The sequence below is a fragment of the Gobio gobio genome, assembly GCF_949357685.1.
Source record: "Gobio gobio genome assembly, chromosome: 24".
Classification (NCBI taxonomy): domain Eukaryota; kingdom Metazoa; phylum Chordata; class Actinopteri; order Cypriniformes; family Gobionidae; genus Gobio; species Gobio gobio.
The window spans coordinates 4,868,533-4,895,805 of record NC_137120.1 but is presented as its reverse complement, the minus strand read 5'-3'; the positions used below and the strand labels follow the sequence as shown (position 1 = coordinate 4,895,805).

Genomic DNA, 27,273 nt, shown 5'->3' with positions numbered 1-27,273 from the left:
CGAACAATCGGTTAAAGACGCTAAAGAAACGTTCTGACCAATTTACATTTTAAACTTTTTTTTTTTTTTTTAGCTTTATTATTTATTGAGAAACCACACATAAAAAGTAGTTTCTAGCTAATTAAATAGCGGAGCATAATTATAATAAAAAATATTATTAAATAAATAATAACTACGTTTTTAATATAATATGTATGAAGAAAATAATTAATTATAAAAATATTAAAAAATAATTAAATAACATATTTATAAATGTATTTTTTTGAATTACATTTACTTAAATGTATTATTATTAATAATAATTATAATAATAATGGCTATTTTTTCAATAAATGAGACATTAAGAAAATTAAATAACAAATTATAAAAACTAATTATAAAAGTATAAATTAATTATAAAAACGAATTAAATATAATATTTATTTGTATTTATTGTATTTTTTGAATTTAATTTAATTTAATTTATTATTATATTATTAATGACTATTTTTCTCAATAAACTATACATGACAAAAATTAAATAATAACTTATAAAAATATAATAAAATTAAAATTCATTATAAAAACAAATTAAATATAACATTTATTTGTATTTTTTATTTAATGTATTATTTCGTTTACTTTAATTTATTATTATATTAGTAATGACTATTTTTCTCAATAAATTATACATGACACAAATTAAATAATAAATTATAAAATCAAATTAAATATAATATTGAAATGAATTTTTTTTTTCATTTATTATTTAATTTACTTTAATTTATTATTATTATTATTATTATTATTAATAATAATGGCTATTTTTCTCAATTAATTATACATAAAAAAAATTATTCATAATATCAATAAATAATAAATAATAATTTAAATATAATCAAAATATTTTATTTCAAAATAAATTATGACATTTAATTATTTATTTTATGACCTGCAATTTTATTATTGTTCATTATTATTTTATTATTATTATTATCGAGTTTTATTTTGCTAGGCTGTACAGCACTGAATTTTTTTTTTATTAGTCTAATTAAAATAATTTTTAGTTCATATAATACATTATTAAATATGTTTTAGGTTTTGTTTTATTTTGTTAGGGTCCACTGAAAAGTGAAAAAAAAAAACGTATAATAATAAAACTATATTGTTCTTCATAATTACATAATATAAATTATATACAAATATTTTTTAATTATATCAAAAATGTATAAAAAATAATTCAAATAAAATATGAAATTTAAAAATAACATCATTAATTATAAAGTTTGTATTCATTTATTTCTAGGGTGCACTGCTAAAACAAACGGCATATCTAACGTTCACAAGCAAAGCTCGCAGTCGCTTTATTTCTTCACTATCATCAGCTTGTTGAAATCCTGTCCCTGTCTGACCCCAGCGAGCTCTTTTGTCCAGCATGTATGAAGGTCATCGGTGTGCCGTGATGGATATTATGCCTGCTTCTCGATCGGCCTGATATTAACTCATATCGTCTCCGGCATTTTACTCAGTATTCCTGTTTACAACATCAGGCCTGGAAATAACTGTGCCTTGACGAACAAAATATAATAAAAAGAGTGAAAATAAAAGAGGTTTCATCTAGAATTCATATTTATGAGCCTCCTAACAGCAATATACAATACAAATGCACACCGCTGCGACTAGTGCGCTAAATAATTCAACCTACAGCCGAACGCATGTGCGCTTTGAGGCTCTTCTCGAAAAGCAGGCAAAATATTCATAATTTAAAAGTTGTTTATGTATATTTAAGGAGTTGAGGAGGAATCAGAAGGGAACGGGGATCAGGGATCGTCAGTGTTTAGTTAGTACCAGGGACGCTGAGGCAGCAGAATTAGCTTGTTTGTGTTCCCGCTAGAGTCAAAGTTACGGTTAAGGCTTGGAAAGAACTGGTTAGGTGAGGTTAGGTTAAAGGTTAGAGGTTTTCAAACACACAAATGCCGCAAAAGAAAAAAAGAAAAATCACAGATTGATTGGAGAAAAATTTTAAAACGTCCTGTCGTTTGCTCAGTGAAGCTTCCAGACTTTGTCAATGTACTCTGGCAAGAAAACGTGGGTTTTATAGGGGGGCGGCAGACAATCTGGCCGCAGTTTTAATCCATCTGCATGGCTGAAGCAGAGTTCGGCTCGCCGCCATGCGTTTAGGCCTGAGTGACCTTAAAAACGTCTCCGCAGAGGTACAGATGTCGCCTCTCCCTGTGGAAAAACTCACAGCCAACATCATCTCAGACGGCCAGTGACTTGCAGATTGAGAAGCTGCTCAATGGAGCTTGACATCCAACATACAGCTCCGCCTCTCTGTATGCAATGGGTGGAGCTTAACATCCAGCTCCGCCTCTCTGTACACAATGTGCAGAGATTGACTCCCAGCTCCGCCTCTCTGTACATAATAGGTGAAGCTCGACACCCAGCTCCGCCTCTCTGTACACAATGTGTGGAGCGTGACACCCAGCTCCCCCTCTCTGTAATGGGTGGAGCTCAACACCCAGCTCCGCCTCTCTGTACATAATGGTTGGAGCTCGACACCCAGCTCCGCCTCTGTACATAATAGGTGAAGCTCGACACCCAGCTCCGCCTCTCTGTACACAATGTGTGGAGCGTGACACCCAGCTCCCCCTCTCTGTAATGGGTGGAGCTCAACACCCAGCTCCGCCTCTCTGTACATAAGGGTTCAGCTCGACACCCAGCTCCACCTCTCTGTAATGGGTGGGGTTTGATACCCAGCTCCGCCTCTCTGTAATGGGTGGGGCTTGACACCCAGCTCCGCCTCTCTGTAATCGGTGGAGCTCGACACCCAGCTCCGCCTCTCTGTAATGGGTGGGGCTTAACACCCAGCTCCGCCTCTCTGTAATGGGTGGGGCTTGACACCCAGCTCCGCCTCTCTGTAATGGGTGGGGCTTAACACCCAGCTCCGCCTCTCTGTAATGGGTGGGGCTTGACACCCAGCTCCGCCTCTCTGTAATCGGTGGAGCTCGACACCCAGCTCCGCCTCTCTGTAATGGGTGGGGCTTAACACCCAGCTCCGCCTCTCTGTAATGGGTGGGGCTTGACATCCAGCCCCGCCTCTCTGTAATGGGTGGAGCTCAACACCCAGCTCCGCCTCTCAGTAATGGGTGGAGCTCAACACCCAGCTCCGCCTCTCTGTACATGAGGGTTGAGCTCGACACCCAGCTCCGCCTCTCTGTAATGGGTGGGGCTTGATACCCAGCTCCGCCTCTCTGTAATGGGTGGGGCTTGATACCCAGCTCCGCCTCTCTGTAATGGGTGGGGCTTGATACCCAGCTCCGCCTCTCTCTACATAATGGGTGGGGCTTGACATCTAGCTCCGCCTCTCTGTAATGGGTGGAGCTCAACACCCAGCTCCGCTTCTCTGTACATAAGGGTTGAGCTTGACACCCAGCTCCGCCTCTCTGTAATGGGTGGGACTTGACACACAGCGCCACCCCTATGTACATAATGGGCGGTGCCTGAAGGTCCGGCCACACCCTAACCCTAATTAGGTTAGACTCTAGCCATTAGGTCCACTGAGGTGGAGCTGGACTATGTCAAACTCCACCCATTACACCCAGAGTGATTGGTCTGTATAAATGAATACACTTTCAGTGTAGACCGACTCAAGCCCTGAAAGCCTTCAAACTACCCAAAAAGCTTGACGTTTCTTCTGCTTAAAGACCTAGAACTGCTACACTGACCTAAAGAACCAATAATGAAACATCATTGTCTCTTTTATCTCCAAAGAACCAAATAGGAAAGATATAGAGGTTGATTTGGGTCCATCAAGTCACAGTGCGAGTCCTGCTCGTAAATACTGTAGCAGAGCTTCACAGCCATCAATTAGACAAGCACCTCGGGGCCTGTTCCAATCAGACGGCCAGCCAGCGTGCACAGGAAGTGCAAACCGCAGCAGGAAGCTGTCCATTTATCTCACCCGCTTTCCTCCCAAGGTATCGCCTGTGGTGATTTCAGGAGGAGCAGCTGTACCTACACCAGGACAAGATCCATATATCAGACAACGGCCACAACGGTGACGGCTGCTGCCAACTAAAGAAAGGACACAGGCTATTCAAAAGCACGCCAGATCTTGTTTTCCTCTCAAGAAAAATGGCTCCGGCCCCGGTTTGGAAACTAAAGAGATCAGTTTCACTTCGGAATAGAGATAAAAACAGGAAAGCAGGAGTCTTGGCTGGCGTCGACGGCTACAGGCCTTTTTCTCATCAGCGTAAATCCCTCCAGATCGGAGGATCGGGCAGCTCTAAGGTAAACATCCCTACATAAGACAACTTCACTCGCTCTCAGGGCTCTGCTGAAAGAGCCGCACGTGTGATGAACAATCAAGTCAGCATCAAATCAAACTCAACCATTTTTACTTCCTTAATGCACATATCCCTGCAAAAAAAACCCCAGTTAAACTAGGATAAACTGGTGAAAAGTACCCCTCTAAAACCAGCTGGCTGCCCAGTTTGACCAAGCTGGGAGACTTACTAAGGCTTTTTTCTTCAGCTGAGTGTTTGAGGTCATTAGAGTTGATGTTAATTAATAGCCAAATATATAGGTCTCATATGTATATGCAAAAATCAAGGCAGCTTTTTCGCAATCCAATCAATTTTCCTACTTTACATCCAAGAAACACTTCAACTTGCAGAAGTAAAGTTGGTTTTTGAATGCAATTTCATGTTGCCTTTACCTTTCAAGCACATGCACTATGGAGGACCTGCAAATGTAGTCCATCCCTTGGGTACGAGACCTCAGGTGATGTTTGCTTATGACTGATTTAGAGGTCCAGACAGGCCTGGAAGGCTCCAAGGCCCCAGCAGATTTCAGCCATCAAGGCTGGTCGTGCTCAGATGATAAATATGTTATTGTGATGGAGTCGAGCGAGCTCTTGGTGGCACACGGACCGAGGGTGTGTCCGGCGGTCAACAACAGAACCGCAAATGCTTGGCCGGAGCTTCTGAAATTCTAATCTGTTATTCTTCTGTTTTATAACCATCGGAATATTTGTGGCCGGCGAGAGTTTAGGCGAAGCCAGAGAAGGAATTCTCTCGAGAGCTCGCAAGCTGGATGTGAATGAGGAACACTAGACGGTTGCACTAGTAAATCCACACACGCAAACTCGCACGCACATATACTTTCTGCAGTGTGTCATCCCCAAAAGCTAGGTCGAGTCTTGAGAGAAACAGGGAAATATTTCATGTTAGTGGGCGAGGAGAAGAAAAAGAATTAAGGAGGGTACAGACAGACGTTAAAGGGAAAGCAGAGGGTAGGACATGCATTTTAAAACGAAGTTAAAATGCCATCTGCTTCAGGGACACTAGGAAGCTTGCGCACTCACTGAGACACTTACCAAAGGCTTCTGGAAATGATAATAAACAGAAAAGGCAGAAAGGAAGAATAAAAACAGCACATTTTAGGGTCGGATTCACAGCAGCTTCACACATCCTGAAATCAATAGAGTTTAGTGGGGGGAAGAGTCCTCCGTCAGATGGTTACGTTAGACACGTTTTATGAACACATTTAATGATGATAGAGACTAGCTTGTGAGGTTTCCACAGAAACTAATTTGTTAAATGTATAGTTAGAGTTAAGGTTAGGGTTGTGTTTCATATACAGTCAGACTAATTGCTCTTGCTAAAATAATTATTGCCTTAAGAAATTCATTAACATCTTTAAAGATTTAGAAAAAGTTTGCATATTTAATTACAAATTAGACGTACCAAATAAATACTACTAAAAGCATTTAGATAACTTACTAACACACAAATTGAATTAAGACTCTGATTATAGCTAATTTGTATGTGCTGTATGCGGTGCATACTGAATTTAGTTTGCTAATTAGCAGTACTCCAATGGTATGTTAATTATTGAGGGCTAGTCAATGTTCTGCATGCGAATGCGGAAAAGCCGCCAGGAACCTGCATTAGTTTGAATAGAGACGAGAGCACACAACAACATGTATGACCCCACTCACACAGTGACGAAAAGACAGACAAAACATACAGAGGGAGGACAGGTCGCACAGCCATGCTAAACTGTCTCGGCTGTATATGCCAACATAAACATTTTCAGATTTGTCTGGTTAATCTGTATGTGTCTGTTAGCAGGGAAGATAAATTAGCTTGCAAAATGAGCTACGAGTGCCAACCTTGAGGCAAGTGACTTCGCTAATGGAAGCTGAAAGGGTTGACTATTTAGTCCTCCTTGTCCTCAACCGGAGAAGTCAAAGGCATTTGTGTTCCTGTGCCACAGCCAACGGTGTAACGGAGGCCTGCGATACCCCCTCAGCGAGTCTGAGTCGTCCATTAACACGGCGCAAAACAAAGCACTCAAGTCTAGCATAAGTGAGAGCAGATGTAGCCGCTCACCACCAAACCATTTTTCTTGAATGTGAAATGTTGTTTTGAAAATGCCTGGATGGATCCTGAAAAAGGGGAACTCTGGGTAAGCGAGTTCAGGTTAAGGATTGGTTGCCCGAGCATCTACTGCCCATACCAATGTGCGTCAACAGCTCTGAATCAAATGCAACCCGATAGATTTTTCTTTTCTCTGTTGCTGACAAATCACTGACCCACGACGGTGGCCTTGGGGCGACTGGAGCGCCAGACTTAATGAGATATATAATTAGACTCTGTTTTACTGGGTCTTTCAATAAAGTTTCATTAGCCTAAACCAGATATTAATCATACGCTTGCCACCAAATCTGGACTAAGCCCCTCTGACACTGTTCATTAAAAGTCATTATCTTTCCATTTCAGCTTCCCTAGCAACTTTAGTATGTTGTGCTAACGCTCTGGGTGGTTGTTTTGGACGAGCACGGGGTACCTACAGTCAGAAAAAGGACAGACGCAGAATCCTAAAACAAAAACCGTGGCATGAACAGAAGAATATTAGCAGTAAAGTACCGCTGTTTGGCTTACCTGATCTGAGCTGTTTGATTCGGCCGTTACTTGTGCTGGGGTCGATGGGAAGGAAGTCTTTGAACCAGGTGATTTCCGGGTCGGGGTTACCACTGGCGGCGCAAAGCATGGTAGCCGTGCGTGTGCGCTCCACCACCTTCAGCTGTGGGCCCATGTCAATGTTGGGGAACCCCGCAGGAAGTAGGTCCTCTGTAGGGGAGAACACAGAGAAGTTTAAAGACAAGCAGTAGACAATTATATGATAATTACCAAGTTGAAAGTGGCTACTAAGCAAGTGAGTATATCACGGCAATAAATGTTCCCCTGGGGCCATTTTCCTGATTAGATTCCCTATTTTTAATAGGGAATGTGAAAATAACAATAACTCATTTTTGAAAATTTGCTCATTGCGACTCATTTTGCCACCATGGGTCACATATAGGGTCACATTTTTTAAAAATGTCGGGTGCTGGTGTTTCAGACAATCAGCGTACACAGCATCACTGGTAGTTCCTATAGTGCTGGGTTAGACCCTAGTTTGAAGTAGACACTAATTTAGTTCCCCCCAAAAGAAGTTACTAGAACTAAAATCGTCCCCAGTTCCTGCGGTGCGAACATGCCAAAAAGCGGGGAGTTCCACAGGTTCCTCCTGTGCAAAAGCCCCTAATAACCTACTCGAAAGTTCCTACTAAACAAGTATCTGGAAGAACCAACTTGGCAAGCAATGAGCGAGTAGTCAGGTCGAGTTTGGATAGGACCTGTTCTTCTATAGGGACCCTCAAGGGGACTTGCTGAGGGGCAAGCAAACATTAGCATAGCAAAGAGCGCACTGAGCTGTTGCTCGTACCATCATACATACCAGTTGGATACTACAGATCCGAGTCTACACCACTAGAGAAAGAGCCGTTTAATCGGGGCCAGCACTGGTGACATTTCACCCCAGGTTCCTCCATAGTTGTTTATGGCAGAAGTCAATTTGAAGAGACAGGTGACACGCAAACACACAATAGAGTTTGACAATTGACCTCTCTCGCTCTTCAACAGAATCCAGCATGGCGGATACATGCTGTTGTAGGCCAACACAAGCCTTCGTGCTCTTCTTGGCATCTGCTGTAAAGACAATGACTGATAAGGTCTAACTTCTTTGACCTGGGGTGACTCACGTCCTGGAAAAGAACTGTGGAGACCGTAGACTGCGCCAATGGGCACAGGTCTGGCTCTAGGTGTGAAGGTCGCAACTCTTCGAGAATCCCAAAAGCGTGCCAAGGCTCATGACATTACATGGAAACCAAAATACCGCATCTAGTACCGGAAACTGTTGTTTTTGCACCAAAGACAAGGGATTTGAGCCAATGTTTTGTGCTGTGACCTTTTATTTCCATGTTGGCTGGGGAAGCATTATGGTGGAGACCAGAGGTTGGGGGGGCGGCAGGTACTACACAGGTAATTGTCCTTTCAGAAGCAGCTATTCTGTAGTACTTTGGGGAGCGACATTCGGTGCTTACTGTACATGTGATCCATGGCCGGATTATCCATGCTGTGACATCAGAATAGGATTAATGCAAACCCCACAAATTACGCCTTAAACACAAGATGAGTAATTAGATTTGAGCTTAATTAAAGGCGGCAACTTCTGGGGAGTCTTGACTGTTGGTGCCGAGTGTGAGCAGCAAACAGACTCACTGATAGAAATGTCAAAGCAATGCAAATTCTATTATAGAGTCAGCGAAAGAGGTTGAGACAGGAGCGACAATAATACCAGTGGCACAGTGTTGCCTATATACGACGGTAATGACTGCAGGCATACGAATGCAAATGGAAAGAGTGTCTATATTGTCGCCGGGATGCAACAACTGACCTGGAATCATCCGCTAAGAGAGGCTCACCGCAACCACTCCAATGTAGAGATGTCCTCTTCGGGTAATAGTAATGGAGAACGGCTAGAAATAGAATTTGCCTTGCAGATGCACATTTCCAACACTCAAATTGGTTCAGGGTCAGTTGCTCTGGTAAAATACCGCGCCAAGAGCCCTTAGTCCTGTCCCGCATGACTTGTATTCATGCTAAAAAAGCCCTGGAGTTATATTCCCCAGCTTTCCCCACCAATCTGATCTCACAATTAGGTAGCTATATTGTCTCCAAAACAGCTTTTTGATATTGTCACAACCAGTAGATTTACAATTAAGCTCTGGGCATGTGCACTAGCCTTGTGTCACCCCATAACCCTGAACAACAGTTTTAATTGGAAGGCTTTCAAATAGTTGTCCATTAGACAGAACACAGCTTTCCCCACTCTCCGTCATCATGCATTTCAGGTGCTAGCCGAGCTTGTTTGTTCTGCTCTTTGCAGAGGGCTAATTCTACATCCTAATAATAAAATACACACCGGAACGCAATTACAGGCCTGGGTCTGTATCTGGGCGGCTCTGAAGGCCGTCCCTGGCCCGGCTAAGAGGCTGTTAAGCCGCGATGATAATGATGCTGTTATGATGATCAGCGTAGCGGGCTGAGTGCACCGGCCACTTTAGCCAACAGCTGCGCATTCACCGATTCAACAGGGCACTGACGTCGTCCTGAACACCCTGCCCCTCACCCCCAAACCTTCAATCCGTTAGCTTTTACGCTCGGGGTTATTATCTGTAATTGCGTTTAATTGTAGCTTGTGATTTAATGGCATTATGCAAGTGACAGGTGCAAAGCCTCTTAACCTGAGCGGTCAGTTCAGTGCAAGTGGATTTGCCGACGTGCATCCATGGTAATAAGCGAATGGGTTTTGATTGATTTATGATGATCTCTGAAGCTCATTATCCGTGCAGCTGTAATAGTTCACATGACAGATTAAAAGTAAAATGGCTATTGCAGCTTGTACATCAAATATGCACAACTGATTTTCCCCTTTAACTCTTTCCCCGCCAGTGATTTATTCTTGCTTCATGCATTCTTTTTTATCAACACTTGAATGAAGGTATGTTTAATAAAAAAAGCAACATTTTGGACAAAAAGCGTTCGTTTTTTCAACTAATACAATGTGTGTAAGCAATGCTTTTTTCGCTTGTTTCTGCTTCTTCTTCATCTGTGTTTTGATCAGGAGATTCTGTACTCTTTCAGAAGATGTGTAATAGCGCCCCCTACCGTATAACAGTGAAAAAACAGAAAATTACGTCAATGGCAGAGAAGCGCCATTTCATAAAATGACCAAAAATTCCATTAATGGTGGGGATAGAGTTAAAATACAGCCATAGTGACAAATAAAAGAGCATTTACTATGCATAACAACGAACATTTTTGACAAAAAGTTGAGAAAATCAAGTTTTTTTTTTTCAATGACTACAACGTGCATGAACAATGCTTTTATCGCTGGTTTCTGCTTCTTCTTCACCTGTGTTTTGATCTGGAATAGTTTAATAGCGCCCCCTACCGTATAACAGTGAAAACACAGAAAATTCCGTCAATGGTGGGGAAAGAATTCAAAAACAGCCATAATGACAAATAAAAGAGCATTTACTATGCATAACAACAAACATTTTTGACAAAAAGTTGAGAAAATCAAGTTGTTTTTTTTCAATGACTACAACGTGCATAAACAATGCTTTAATCGCTGGTTTCTGCTCCTTCTTCGTCTGTGTTTTGATCAGGAGATTCTGTACTCTTTCAGAAGATGTGTAATAGCGCCCCCTACCGTATAACAGTGAAAACACAGAAAATTACGTTAATGGCAGAGAAGCGCCATTTCATAAAATGACAATGGTGGGGAAAGAATTCAAAAACAGCCATAATGACAAATAAAAGAGCATTTACTATGCATAAGATGTAATATAACAGCTAATACTAAATATCATGTATGATACCCAGGTTTTGCCGCCGGGTGTTTATAAGCAAATGAGTTCTGGTTGATTTATGGTGATCTCTGAAGCTCATTATCCGCGCAGGTGTAATATTTCACATCACAGATTAAAAGTAAAATGGCTATTGCAGCTTGCACATCAAAATAAATAGGTAATATATATACACATACAACTGCCGCCTTCTGCCGGCACCGTGGCATTCTTGTTAACAGCTTTATCAACCAGAGACACATTTTATAATTACACAAAGCATTCTTTGATAAGCGTGCTTTTTAAAAAAAAAAAAACTGCTCTCCGACAAACACTTTCCAGCTGATAAAAGTCTCATGGGCGGCATCAAATTCTGCAGACGTATCCTCCCCTGCATTGGCTATTTTATTATTTTCACTTACCGAAATGATTTAATTTCATCAGTTCCTAAATCAGGTTAACTGATTAGCTCTCGCCACAGCCAGAGATGGCTTTAGAAGCACATTAATAATACAGAGGAGGAGTGGGCGGATGAGCAAAAGAGAGAAAACTGGGATGTGGAAGGTGGAAGATGTGTTTTTCACATGCAGAACTAAGGCGACATTTAACTAATCTGAAGTCCCAGCTGTTCGGATTTGTGAGGTGGTCAATTTAATTTCCTGAGCTCCAAAAACAGCTCAATTAGCATAACAGGAAGTGCATGAAGGAAAGGACGAGCTTTGGGTTTGGCTGTCCTGTCACGTCAAACCCAGTCGAATAATGGGCGAGGGCTGAGGGCCGAGGCGGAACCACATAATGCTCCATTAAAGAGCGTGAATCCCATTTCAGCCTCTCCAGATACACCATCACAGCCAGACCTCTGCACACACCATCGTGCCTATTGGTATCTGCCGAATAGTATGCTTACAGGATCAATCTGACAATCCCAATTTCAAGAAGTTTCTTAAACCGTCCAATAATGTTAATACTTCACAATTAATTCCCAAAATAGACTCTTCAAGGTTCTTTAGGCTCCCTAAACGGAGACACCTTATATTAGCATTTCAAATAGAGCCTAAAACGTGGGGTTGACTGCTGGAAATTTGGACTTTAGATTTCCATCAGGATTGGTGAAACTTGAGATATTGCACAAATTATGGTAATTCACAAGCCCAGTCATAATTATCGCCTCAGTTCTAATAAGACCCCGCAGACTCGCGGATGCAGCTGGTGGATTTGTGCTTCACTCAGTGAATCTACCAAAACACTGAAGTCATTTCACCTTTTATAATACCAAATATGAAGAGAACACTAAAAGATAAAGTGGAATATTATGCATAATACTACAAGCCCAAAAATCATGTATAATAATAAACAAGCTCAAATATAATGCATGATACTAAAATAAGGCCAAATATCTTAATATACACCTAAATATCGTATAAAATTCTAAATATAAGCCTAAATATCATATAAGATACTAAATATAAGCCTAAATATCTTATAAAATACTAAATATAAGCCTAATTATTATTATAAAATACTAATTATGAACCCAAATTTCATGCATAATTCTAAATCTAAGCTTAAATGCCAGAAAAAAAATCTTAAATATAGCCGAAATATCATAAAAATACTAAATAATATATGCCTAAATATTATTATAAATTACTAATTATAAGCTCAAGTTTCATGTATAATACTAAATATACGCCTAAATATTATATAAAACACTAAATATAAGCCTAAATAGCATTTTAAAATGGCAATTATAAGCCTAAATGCCATGCATAAAATTAAATATAAGCTTAAAATCAGATAAAATACAAGATACAAGCCCAATCATCATAAAAATACTAAATATATGCCTAAATATCATTATAAAATACTAATTATAAGCTAAAATGTCATGTTTAATACTAAATATAAGCCCAAATATCATAAAATACTAAATCTAAACTTAAATATCATTGTAAAATACTAAATATAAGATCAAAGTCCATGTTTAAAACTAAATCTATGCCTAAATATCATATAAAAAACTAAATATAAGCCTAAATATTATTATATGATCCTTATTATAAGCTCAAATGTCATGTTTAATACTAAATATATGCCCAAATATAATGCTCAATATAAACCTGAATATCATATCAAATACTAAATATAAGCCTAAATATTATTATATAATCCTAATTATAAGCTCAAATGTCCTGTTTAATACTAAATATATGCGCAAATATCATGTATAATGCTAAACATAAGCCTGAATATCATATAAAATACTAAATAGAAGCCTAAATATTATTATATAATCCTAATTATAACCTCAAATGTCATGTTTAATACTAAATATATGCCCAAATATCATGTATAATGCTAAACATAAGCCTGAATATCATATAAAATACTAAATATAAGCCTAAATATTATTATTATATAATCCTAATTATAAGCTCAAATGTCAGGTTTCATACCAAATATATGCCCAAATATCATGTATAATGCTAAATATAAGCCTGAATATCATATTAAACACTAAATATAAGACCAAGTATCATAAAAATACTAAATATAAACCTAAATAGCATTTTAAAATAGCAATTATAAGCCTTAATGCCATGCATTAAACTAAATATAAACTTAAAATCAGATAACATACAAGATATAAGCCCAAATACAAATGCATAAGAATAACAATATCATGAATAATCCTAAATATAAAGATTAGAAAATATAGGTATAAACGGCAAATGTCATGATACAAATTATAAGCCTAAATATCATATTAAATAATAATTATGAGCTCAAATTTCATGCAAAATACTAAATATTATAAAATACTAAATATCTAAACCCAAATATAATGTATAAGAACATCATACTAAATTTGAAAGATTAAAGCTATAGGTATCACTTTATGATTGACTAATATTAAAACATAATTCGATTATTCAGTGCTTAACAGAACAAAACGAGCTAAACTGCCAGGCCGTGGTTTTCCAGTGTGAAGGACTGCAAGCGCTCAGTCAGTGCAGTGTGCAGAGGCTCAGAAACAGTGTGTGTTTAGTTGTGGATTACAGAGGCGGTGCAGATGCCCCGTCACCCGCAGGCGCACCCCGTCGGGCTTTGATAAAGCTGCGATCGCACAGGCTCGGTCGGAAGCTGTACAATTAGGCGGAGGCGTGCGGCGATGTTTGCGTGTGAAACGTCTGGCTGATGACCGAGCCCAGCTGTTTCTGCCACGCTGACTTATCAGAACCTGAGGAGGTGGAGCGGGAAACACCGGCCCGAGTCTGGGGTCGTGAGGGAGGCGTGGACGGAGCCAGAAGGCTCGAGGAGCTGTCATTGCCACTCCTGCGCTGTGACAGAGACGGATGCGCTCAGACACACTGACAACCTGCCCGCTAAGTGGCTCCCCGCCGGAGATCCCACAGCTGTATTACAGAGCCAATCCCCAGGACCAGCACCGCCCGGGATGCCGAGGGGCCAGAAGGACTCCGAGGTTCGAGAACAGTAGCCGTACGGGATCCAGAACACAGGGACAATAGAGCCATTTCACCTTTAATAATACCACATATAAGGTGGAATATCATGCATAATACTAAGCCCCCAAAATCTTACATACTAAATAAATATTATATATCATACAAAAAATACTGAACATAAGCCCGAATACCATATAAAATACAAATTATAAGCTCAAATTTAATGTATAATACTAAAATAAATTACTAATATTTGTTTGGTCTTATTTATATCCTGGCCTGATAATTATCCTGTATATTACTAAATAAACACCTAAACATAAAAAGTCTAAATATAAATATTATATAAAATACTACATATAAACCGAAATATTATATAAAATACTAAATATTAGCATTAATATCATATGAAATACTAAATATAAGCCTAAATATCAAATACAATACTAAATATAAGCCTAAATATTATATAAAATACTACATATAAACCGAAATATTATATAAAATACTAAATATTAGCATTAATATCATATGAAATACTAAATATAAACCTAAATATTATATAAAATACTAAATATTAGCATAAATATAATATGAAAAACCAAATATAAGCCTAAACATCATATACAATTCTAAATATAAACCGAAATATTATATAAAATACTAAATATTAACATAAATATTACATGAAATACTAAATATAAGCCTAAATATTATATAAAATACTAAATCTAAGCCTAAATATTATATAAAATACTAAATGTTAGCATTGATATCATATGAAATACTATCATATAAAATACTTAATATAAGCCTAAATATTATACAAAATACTAAATATAAACCAAAATATGATATAAAATACTAAATATAAGCCTAAATATCACATGAAATACTAAATATTAGCATAAATATCATATGAAATACTAAATATAAGCCTAAATATCATAAAAAATACTAAATATAAGCCTAAATATTATATAAAATACTAAATGTTAGCATTGATATCATATGAAATACTATCATATAAAATACTTAATATAAGCCTAAATATGATATAAAATACTAATATAAACCAAAATATTATATAAAATACTAAATATAAGCCTAGCTATCATATTAAATATTTAATATAAGCCTAACTATCATATAAAATATTAAATGTAAGCCTAACTATCATATAAAATATTAAATATAAGCCTAAATATCACATGAAATACTAAATAAAAGCCTAAATATTATAGAAAATACTAAATATAAACCAAAATATGATATAAAATACTAAATATAAGCCTAAATATCACATGAAATACTAAATATTAGCATAAATATCATATGGAATACTAAATATAAGCCTAAATATTATATAAAATACTAAATATAAGCCTAGCTATCATAATAAATATTAAATATAAGCCTAACTATCATATCAAATATTAAATGTAAGCCTAACTATCATATAAAATATTAAATATAAGCCTAAATATCACATGAAATACTAAATATAAGCCTAAATATTATATAACATACTAAATATAAGCCTAAATAATCACGAGTTCAGTGCACTTTTAGCCGAGCGTCTAATTACAGCATGAGCTGCGTCCACAGACTAAATGGCCCAACAGGACGCTTTCTTGTGGAGGATAAATGGGAAAATGCCTTAATGGAGCCATTTTTATTATTGCACTTAATTGCAAACGCAGCTCAGGAGGGCGCCGGCGTCTGTGGAAGAGAAAGCACCGTGTCTATGAGCTGGAAGAGAGCATGACACACATTCCAGTGGAATAACAAGCATTTGAAGAACTGACTCATCTGTCTGTGTGCGTTCTGTACGGATCTGTGCGGTTCCTTCGCATCCTAGAGCGGCGAGTAAACCTGGTGCCGCTTTGCCTACGCACTCCGTTACCGGCTACGTCTCGGCCTGAAGTTTGAAATGTACGCCCGAGGGAACAGATGCTCATTGTGCATGGTCTAGTGCCAAAGCCGTCTAAGACAGTGAACGGCAGAGGTCTGAGGAGATTCAGCATCTTTCAGACTCTGTGCTCTTTAAATATTAACAGCTGCTGCGGCGGAGTCTGGTTCGGCCCAGGACACGAAGATCTGAAATCAAACATCGGCCGGAGAACGTTCATGTTGGTTCACGAGTTTACATCTCGCAATTCTGACTTCATTTTTCAAAGCAAAGAGATTATCACAATTCTGACTTTTTTCCCAGTAATTCCCAATTTAAACTCGAGAAATAAACTTGGATTTTGAGAAAAAAAACTCTGGAATTGTGAAAAAAAAAGATTCGGAATTGTGAGATATAAAGTCAGAATCATGGCCAATAAACTTGGATTGTTAGAAAAAAAAATCAAAATTGTAAGAAAACAATTTTGGAATTGCGAAAAAATTTATTAGTAATTGCGAGATATTAAGTCAGAATCGTGACCGATAAACTCGGAAATTGTGAGGAAAAAAACCTAGGAGTTGTGAGAAAAATATTCAGAATTTTGAGAAATTAACGGAATTGTGAGAAATAAATGGAATTGTTAGAAATAAACTCGGAATTGTGAGAAAAAGATTCAGAATTTTGAGAAATAAACGGAATTGTGAGAAATAAATGGAATCGTGAGAAATAAACTCGGAATTGTGAGAAATTAACTCGGAATTGTGGGGGGAAAACTTTGGAATTGTGAGAAAAAAAAATTGGAATTGTGAGAAACTAACTCGGAATTGTGAGAAAAAGATTCGGAATTGGGAGAAATAAACGAAATTGTGAGAAATAAACTCGGAATCGTGAGAAAAAAATTGGAATCGTGAGAAACTAACTCGGAATTGTGAGAAAAAGATTCGGAATTGGGAGAAATAAATCAAATTGTGAGAAATAAACTCGGAATTGGGAGAAAAAAAACGGAATTGTGAGAAATAAACTCGGAATTGTGAGTAAAAAATACGGAATAGTAAGAAAAACTCGGAATTGTGAGGGAAAAAAAACGGAATTGTGGGAAATAAATTCAGAATTTTGGGGGGAAAACTTCGGAATTGTGAGAAAAATATTAGGAATTGTGAGAAATAAACTCGGAATTGTGAGAAAAAAAAATACAGAATTGTGAGAAATAAACTCGGAATTGTGAGAAAAAATACGGGATTCTGAGAAATAAACTCGGAAATTTTGAGAAAAAATACGGAATAGTGAGAAATAAACTCGGAATAGTGAGAAATAAACGGAATTGCGAGAAATAAAGTCAGAATTGGAATATATATACAGCTCTGGAAAAAATAAAGAGACCACTTAACATTGAACATGATCTCAATATAAAGTAGTCCCTTAATTTTTTCCATATATATATATATGAGAAATAAATAAGAAACAAATCCTGCTACATGACAGGAAAGAAACGACTGCTTCAGTGTCCAACAGAGAAGTAGATGATCTGGAAAGCAGAACTCGAGAGCACAGAACGTCTGAGATTGTGACTCTTTCCGTCTGAAGGTCCGTCTCTGAAGTGGCCCTTCCTTGAGGAGGCATCACACGGATCATTCGCTGCCCGTGCCCAATCAGACTTGATTACGCGGGATCAAAGCGGCCGAACTTCCTTCTGAGGCCGAGCGTGTGCTGTGTGCGGAATCACATCTCCAGCTCCGCACACACTCGATTCATTTACTCCGGCTGAATCTGCTCAACTCAAATCAAGTACAATAAAATACTCCTGCCACGCTTTTCACCACGTTTATAGTCTCATACATCGGCTGTCAGCTGATGTCTCAAATTCACATCAATATCAATAAAGGATGATATGCAATATTCAAAAATGTCTTGTTTTTTCAACAGTTTTTCAGTATGAAAAATATAGTCAGCTTTACAATGAAATACCAAAAACGTGGACAGCGCGTGTGAACCGAGCGGAAACCTTCCCTAGTTTCTCTTGAATCCAACACGGAAGTGATTAAACCGACTGGTCACTAGAGACCGGCTCCAGAAGGGAGTCAAATCTGTATCTCCCCCATGTTAAAATGACCGACTTTACAGCAGAAAAAAACATGTTTACAGTCTGGGACAAAAAGTGGTTTGGGTCTATACGACAAATTTTGCCCTTCATGACGACTGTGAGGGGGGTGAATATTTTTAACACTCATTCGTTTACATTATATAAAGCCTTAAAGTTCTGCATAATTAAGGGCGTGGCCACTTGAGTGACAGGTGGATTGCCGCTATGGTCGAGCTAGGTGGGCGTGGTTTCAGCATCCAGGCACCTCAGCTCCACCCACGTCCCGCCTATTTGCCCATTTCCAGTTATCCGGGAGTGGCGACGGCCGGCTTTTAGGCTTGAAAAATGCTCTTCGGAAACCTACGTGTGACTCCACGGACACTACGTCCATATTTTTTCACAGTCTATGGTGTTAACGCGACTGTCAAAGTGACAACAGCCAATCACATTGCTTTTCCGGTGTTGCATGAACGCAATTGGCTAGCGTCTGCGCTAGGGTATTTGCATAGGCGATCTGATTGGCTGACGCTTGTGTTGGCGCTTGAACAATTCAGTTCAACCCAATTTCCACAGCTGTCAATCATCTCTTGGAAACAAACAGGAAGTGCGCGGCATGTCATCCTTAGCGCTGCAGCTTACGGCATCGCTGTCTATATACACAGACGTCAGACACGAAACGACTGATAATGGACTAGACATTTCGGCAGATCTTGCCGGCGCATGATTTTTCCCCCCAAACCAGTTCAGCGGAAATCGAGACCCTGGAGCCGATTCAAAAAATGTCATTGGCCATGTCAATCACAATAACGATTGCCTACACCCAACCCTGCTCCCTATTCCCTAAACCTACCCTTCCCTGTAACCTCAGCCAATGAAATTGGTTGCAGGGCGGGATTTCCACTGAACCGGTTTGGGGAAGAAAAAAAAAAAATCACGCTGCCGCGGCTAAACGAGTACATTATGCATCGGGGAGCAGCTGAGAGCGCGCAGATGGGAATGGCTTTTGTTTATGAGAGGCGGACGCTCATAATACAGTTGTATTCAACTCTAATCGAATCCCTGTCATCTTCTCTCTGATCTTCATTACTTCCGTCATGCGCTGCTCCTTTTCCTCTCATTAGCGAGGCGTGTTTCACTTCCACGACTGAGAGACGCAACTGAAGTCCAGGTCACTGGAACACAACATTGCTACTCATTTTTACACGCTTTATATTGTTTTGTGGATGTGAAAATGTCCCTTAAATTTAGTCAATATTTCTTCACATATTTATAAAATTCACTGCATGTTTAAATATTTCAAATTATATATTAAAAAGTCGAATTTTTTTCGGTCACAATCATTTATTTGAGTCCGTTTTACCCTGAATTAAATGCCATTTCTTTTTGAATATCGCCTAAATTCTGGTTAAAAGGTTGAGTCAATAGTTGGTAAAAACGGAGAAGCGGATCTGCCCCAAAACACACTAGCGCCACAGATAACCATTGAACCGATCAGCCGCGTGTCTGTAACTCTACTCCATGTGCCCTGCTAACACAGGCCAGCGCTAATTACAGCCTCGTATTGACCCAACGGGGATCAGCCATAGACAGAGAGATTATTCGGAGAGGAGAATCAATAGAAGAGGAGAAAGAGACTGCTGGACCTTACAGACGTGGCTCTCGAAGAAAAAAAAGTGTGCTGCTTTTTTAACCACGTTAAACATGTAATGATGTTGTAGCTTCACTTCACCTTTAGCATTGTGTCTCAACTGTAGCCGCATGCTGTGGAGGTAGCGGTCTGTGTCTGAGGCCTCCAGCGCACTGATGTTTTATAATGCACTTTTCGCTACTGGACGCAGGCGTTTCCACCGGAAAACAGCTGGAGAGGTAATCAGCTATGCTCTTTTACTTCAAATCACTGTAAGAACACACTCTGAGACCAATACCCACAATGCCCCGGGGGTCGGCATCCAATGCTGTGGTGTATCAGGTGGAAAGACGTTTAACCCTGATCAACCAAACGTCTCTCATAACCAGCCCACAAATAAACAGCCTTATGAGTAGAGATCGTAAAAACGATTATCGGTCAATCTCTACTTATTATAAAAATATAATTAAATATCAGAATAAAAAGTGTATATATAAAGAGAGAGAGAGAGAACGAGAAATCTGAAAGACGATGAGATATGAAAAATGCTTACATTTCAGGAAAAATACTGGTGAAACCGATTATCTCTACTTACTTATATATTAATAAAAAGTGTATATGTATATATATATATATATATATATATATATATATATATATATATATATATATATATATATATATATATATATATATATATATATATATATATATATATATATATATATATATATATATATATATATATATATATAAAGAGAGAAAGAGAGAGATGTGTGAGGTGATGAGAAATGAAAAATGCTTAAATATCGGGAAAAATACTGGTGAAACCGAGTATCGGTCAATATCTACTTATGAGTTAAAATATAATTAAATATCAGAATAAAAAGTGTATATACATATACACACACACACACACACACACATACATACATACATATATATATATATATATATATATATATATATATATATATATATATATATATATATATATATATATATATATATATATATATATATATATATATATAGAGAGAGAGAGAGAGAGAGAGAGAGAGAGAGAGAGAGAGAGAGAGAGAGAGAGAGAAATGTTTGAGGTGATGAGAAATATATATATATTAGGGATGCCACAATTCTCAATATAATATTGAACCGTTCGGTACGGCATTCGCGGTTCAATACGCGCTTGTGAATTGCGTTTTTTTCGGTTTCGCATTTAATTAATTATTTTTCTACAAATTCTATCATTTGCCTCCATCCCAATACTGAACAACGCGACATACATTCACATCACAGGTTAGTGGTTGAGTTATACTCACGGAACACTATAGTTACTCACAATCACCAAAGTTCATTATTTGCATGCGTTTTAAAGCCTTGCCGGCTCATTCGCGTGCACGGTTTTAAACATGCGCTTTTTCAAACACGTGATTACTGGACTCAGTAGTCGTCTAACTGCGCTAATACTGTCAATATATATATATATATATATAGAGAGAGAGAGAGAGAGAGAGAGAGAGAAAATAGTGGTAAAACCGATTATTGGTAAAACTGATTCTGATTATCGGCAATCTATACTTATGAGTTTAAAAAATATAATTAAATATCAGAATAGAGAGAGAGAGAGAGAGAGAGAGAGAGAGAGAGAGAGAGAGAGAGAGAGAGAGAGAGAGAGAGAATGTGTGAGGCGATGAGATATGAAAAATGCTTAAATATCGGGAAAAATACTGACAAAACCGATTATCGGTCAATCTCTACTTATGAGTTTAAAATAATATAACTAAAGCTGCTGTCCATAACTTTTTTGTGTTCAAGATTTACACAAATTATAAAATGAGAATGTACAACATGAATCCATTTTTCAAACCGTGGTTTTGTCTTACCCTGAATCATTATGGTACACTTATAATAAGTGTTTATATTGGGACTATTTCAGATCCGTCTGGTCGGAACCGCTGCGGAGGAGCACGTGACTCGCCATAGAAATAAACAGAGCGAAGTAGCTCCGGCTGCAATGTTCTTCCGCAAGATGCATGTAGTTCTGTTTATTAAACGCTAGAGCTCAAAAAGTTATGGACTACAGCTTTAAATATCAGAATAAAAAGTGTACATATATATATATATATAGAGAGAGAGAGAGAGAGAGAGAGAGAGAGAAATGTGTGAGGCGATGAGATATGAACTCTGTTGTATAGACCCAAAAAGTGCTGAGTGTCTCTGATCAGAGGAAACGACACTCAACCAGACACAGAGAGAGAAGAGTGACATTAAGATTCCTCAAACTGTGCTTGAGTGGGACAAACGAGACAGGGACGAATTTGGAAATGGCAACGCGAAAGCTGTGATTAAAAAAAATGGCTAATAAAAAGGGCTCCGCGGCAAGCGTCTGGGTTTAGAACAGTCCAATTAAAACCGTGCGAGGAGCGGCAGAACAAACGCGGCTCGTCCTGCAGGGTAGCAGCCAATTAAAAGCGTCTGATCAAACGGGCATGGGCAGTGGTGAGATCATCCTCTCTGGCGCTCTGCAGCGCTAACGAGTTCCTGCGCACAGAGTTTGAAGGAGGAAGGGTCACAGAGCGAACTCTGGAAGTGAGGGATGAGATTAGAGATGAGAAGAGGTGAAGAAAGCAAGACAAACTGCCACAGAGATAAGAATACCGTCTACTTTCAACCTTCTAATACTGCACTAAGACATTCTTCATAGGCAATTCAAATAGTGATCCTCACACAGGCGACCCCGTCTGTGCCCGAAATCGCCCCCTATACCCTTACATAGGGCACTATTTGAGTGAACAGCAATTTGTAGAAGTGTCCTAAACCATAGTGCGCTCATTCAATCCCATAATGCACCTCAATAACGAGTGTACAACGATGTACACTAAATGCGAGAGGCACACGCCAAATTAATTCCCGCGTCTGACCAGAAGATGGCGCCCGCATCTGAATCATAAATCCCTCTATTTTTCAAACCGCTGGTCCAGTGTAATATCATACAGGTATCCTGTAAAAAATGCTGGGTTGTTTCAAAACGTTTGGGTCAAATATGGACAAACCTAACCATTGGGTTTTAAAATAGTTTCCATGACAGAGTTCATTACTAGTGGAGCTGAAAGTTACAAGAAAACGTTCAGTGTCCGAATTCACTCGCTCGTTTTCATTCACTCCTTCAAGTGGTCTATATTAGTGGAGTAATGTAGGGAATAGTGAATGAGGGTGGCGATTTCAAACACAGCCCCTGTCTCCAATTGATTTTTTCCATTAGCATGTTGCTAAGCTAACAGCCCAACACTTTAATAAGCATAAAAATACATAGCACACATAATGTTTGTTGAAATAGGCAGCTTGTTCGCTTTCATGGAGTCTGGTGCAATGCATTCTGGGATCGGCTTATCCATAAAATATACCTAAAGCTAGGCATCAGAGGCTAGCTTCTGCAAAAGCCTTCACATCTGGAGTACGATGTTGTCTAAAGAAGTATAAGGTTTTGGACAAGAGCTAATGTTTTGAGAAGGAGGTCTGACACCTTTGGATTTGGGTTGCGTGATGCCAAACTCGTAGCTGTGCTGTCCAGCGTTACCGTTTTGATCTTTTGTTGGCCCGCACCCTGAACCCAGCATTCCCACAGCGTGACCAGGGGCAAGTTAAGGCCAGACACACCTGAATGTGTAAAGAAGTGTGCGAGCGTCTGACACCTCGCAGGGTGCGAGCAGATGGTGAAACCTGGGCTGCTGTTGCTGTTGGACTCTATGAAGTGCTAGCTCTGGGTCGGCGGTGGACAAGACTGCCAAGAAGGGCTCAAAGCCAGGGTCAGAATGAGGAGGAAAACAGCGAGGCAACAAGAGGAGAAAGCAGAGGAGGGGAAGAAGGGGTTCAACACCCGAGGAGCCGCAGCGACGGTTGCAGGTGTCTCTGCCTTGGTTTTCTCCGCGACTCCTCGAAGGACTCTCAGAGGACTCTGCGACACGGTGGAAAAGCAGATGGCACATCTTAAGCATTCTGCTCACCGCTCTTGTGGGCAGCCAGAAGGCAGCTAAAAACAAACCTAAGCCCCTGGAAAGAGCACCGGCAGATTTGCAGCAAAGCCTGCCTGTGTTGTCTCTGCCGCAGGCGGGCGGACACACCCTGAAGACGGCAAGGTGACCGAGTCCTTAATGAAGTCACCAGCTTCAGAAGTTGGCCAGGGACAGAAAGAGCCCGCTCGAGTCGTGACCACAAATTGTGAGCACGATGGTGGACAGTTTAATTGATTTTGATTGATGTCCACGCAGGCGTTCAGGAGCCGAGGCGCTGTCCTCTGGGAGCGCACGGACACATGTGCCGGCCTTTGTACAAGTGTGTATGGGGCTTGCTCTTCTGATAAGGCTCGATGTAAACGAGGGCCCACAGCAGATGGGGATGAGAGAGAGCGAAGGGGGGAGCAGCCGTTTTTTTCCCCTAGTGCTAGCGCCCGTGTTCCCTTCCTGAGCCGCGTGGGTCTTGCCAAAGCCAGGATTTTCATGTAAAACTGGGCTGCCTACAAAAACCCTCGGCTTGGGTTTGGGCCCAGGAAGAAGCCTGCAAGCTGCCTGCTCCAGCGCTCGGCAATGACAAGGCAGATGGCTAGACCTCAGCGCACGGGGAACAAACGAATAACTCAATGGCGAAGACCAGAGGTTCTGCAACCGGCCAGATGGATTTAGAGTTTCTGCAACTGTAATATCGGGTCACATTCAAGCTAAACAGACAACGCTGGTCAGTTTTGCTGAGAGGTTGCTGTAGGGCAGTGTTTCACCTCTCATAGTGTTTTAGATGGCTCCCTGTAGAAGCCGATGAGTTGAATCAGGTGTTTTAATTAGTGAAACATCTAAAGCATTCTTGTAGGTGGGTCCCCAGGGGGATGTGTAGTACAAACTTAAAATCCAATCCTGTTCCCTGAAGCGTTCAGCTCCAGGCTTAATTAAACACACCTGAACCAACTAATCAAGTTCCTCAGGATCACTACACACTCAGAAAAAAAGGGAAACAAGTTGTCACTGGTGTGTACAATTCAAAATGTGTACAATATAGGTATTTATATGCAGTGCTGGGAAAAGTTACTTTTAAAAGTAATGCATTACAATATTGCGTTACTCCCAAAAAGTAACTAATTGCATTACTTGGTTACTTCTGCATTACTTTTTCTCACCTGGGCTGGGCTTGCTTCTATTTTTGGCAAATGCAAAGGCTCTTTCACACCAAAAGTGAAACGAATAAGCCTCAGGCTAAAATAAATGCAAAATCACGGCTGTACAGTAGAGGGCACAGTTAAAAAAAAAAAAAAACATTTCAGATGTGCTGCCATTCTGGATTGAAGAAGAATAGGATGGAGGAGAAGAAAGTTCAACACAATTGTGAAGCCATTTTTGCTTATTAGTATAGTTGAAGTGGATCATCGAAGGTCCGCAGTAAAGACATTGGCTAATAAAGTGAGATTAAATCCATAAAGTATATTTGTGCCATTTAATATATTTAATTATTGCAGGTTTGCGTAATATTCTGAGATTGCATATCACAGTTTTTCTTCATTTTAAGCAATACTGAAGTGAGACGAGTTAATGCCTGTTCACATTTATGCCCAGGTGGGAAAAAGTAACGCAAAAGTTACTCACGATTTCTCTCAACATAGGGACAGGAAATAACCTAACCCTAACCGAACCCTGTCCGTCAATAAAAAAACAAAGTAACCTGCATTACTTATTTTTATAAAAGATGCAAATTAGTTACTTTGCTAGTTACTTGAAAAAGTAATCTGATTACATAACTCAAGTAACTTGTAATGCGATACCCCCAACACTGCTAATTTGTACCCTTTAGGGGTAAATAAGGTGTCTCTTATAAAAGTGTGATGCCCTGGTGACAGCTTTTGTACCTTTTTGTCTGAGAGTGTAGACACTTCCAGGCAGATGTGCTGGAGGACATTGACGCTCTAGAAGCAGGACTGGACATGTCTGACTGTCAACCAATATGACTGTGTTCTTACCTCTAATGATCGACAGCGTAGCTTGGACACTGTCTTCGCCTTCGCTGTTCTCCGCCACACACTCGTAGATGTTCTCGTCTCGAGGCGCCCGGAGAGGCTGGATCCTCAGGACGGCCCCCGCACCTTCGTCAAACTCTATCGTCTGTGTGAGAGGGACAAAGAGTGGAATATTTCACTGGTGGTTCAAGAGACCCTGAATTCAATCCCAGAACTGGAGCGTTACCGATCAAAAGCGCTCCAAAGCAAGCCACTTCATTCCTGGTTGCTCTAGTCTTGGTAAATGACAAATAACTTCATAATTGAAAGGTTTTGGATGCTGGTGTTCTCGCTTCCTTGGTCAACCAGCATCCCTAACTCTTGCATTCAGTTAATTTTGATACAAATTGTTGTGCTTCTATTTTAAGGCTCCTGTAGCATCTATATGTTGCTGTGAGCTCAAATTATGCAAGAGAGTTAATTAGGCTCCTGCGGTGCTTTCGCATTTGATGTCATTGTAGCGAAACAGTCGCGCGAATCAATAGGGAATGACAAAGAGGAACGAGGCTCTTTGTAAGCCAGTGGCAAAACTCTCTTCGGTTTTTTTGGGGGTGAGTTTTCAAGGCTACGATAATGAGAAGCAGCCCAGTGATGGCACACTGTCCTAAGTGTGTGTAGATCAATATCAAAGCAAAGCCTTCAGGGGAAAACGAATTAATTCAAACCCCTCACGAAATGACTTTTAAAAGCAATGAAGATGATAATTTGAGCCAGAGTTGAGCGTACTCTTGGGTTTGCACCAACGAGTGTATCGGAACCGCCAACACATTTTTGTGTTGATCTTTTTGAGGGAAGTTTTTCATCTTTGTTCAATAGCGACAGAATGGTTAAACGTAGAGCTAGTTTTAATTAAGATACACTAAACATCGATCAAGACACTACAGCTGCCAGCTGTGTTATGATAAAAGAACACAGCAAACAAGCAAGGAAAATAAGACACAGACTAGCTCTTTCTATATACCACAGAAGCTAAGCTGTGTGCTTCATAAACACTTGAGATCTAACCCAGAAACACTTCCAGATGCTTTTGATGGCATTTTGGGAGAAATACTACAGGAATGGTTAATTATTCAACTGATATGTTTGTAAGTCTTACCTCGATGCGTTGAGAGTTCACCCTCTTCCCTTTCTTGTTCCAGGTTACTCTTGGCTTGGGGTCACCTGTGGCTTGGCAAACGAAGGATACAACACCCCCGGAGACGCCGATCATGTTTTGAGGTCTTTTCGTAAACTCTGGTGCAGCTAGACAAGAAAACAAGCAAAACTATTAGCATTTAACTTTGAGCCTCATCACTAATGTGCAGAATGGAAACACTTGCTTACTATGTACAATACTGCCTTCTATATTTAGTAAAAAAATAGCAGGGATGCACAATATATCGGCCACCATATTGATCTCAGCAGATATGTGTTCATCATTATCAGCCTGATGAGAAAATTTGGCTGAT

General features: G+C 39.4%; 1 protein-coding gene across 12 annotated transcripts in view; it reads right to left on the bottom strand.

Annotated features, from left to right (window-relative positions):
- ptprsa (protein tyrosine phosphatase receptor type Sa) overlaps nt 1-27,273 on the bottom strand; it is a 268,495-nt gene that overhangs the window by 98,778 nt on the left and 142,444 nt on the right. For 11 of the 12 annotated variants that reach the window (XM_079807164.1, XM_079807163.1, XM_079807165.1 and 8 more), the window contains 3 exons: nt 26,922-27,067; nt 25,790-25,931; nt 6,930-7,118 (listed from right to left, as the gene is read on the bottom strand). In XM_079807164.1, coding sequence (XP_079663290.1) covers nt 6,930-7,118; nt 25,790-25,931; nt 26,922-27,067 — 477 coding nt within the window. Of the gene's footprint in view, nt 1-6,914; nt 7,119-25,789; nt 25,932-26,921; nt 27,068-27,273 lie in introns of all 12 variants that reach the window. The other variant, XM_079807157.1, reaches the window with a different exon arrangement.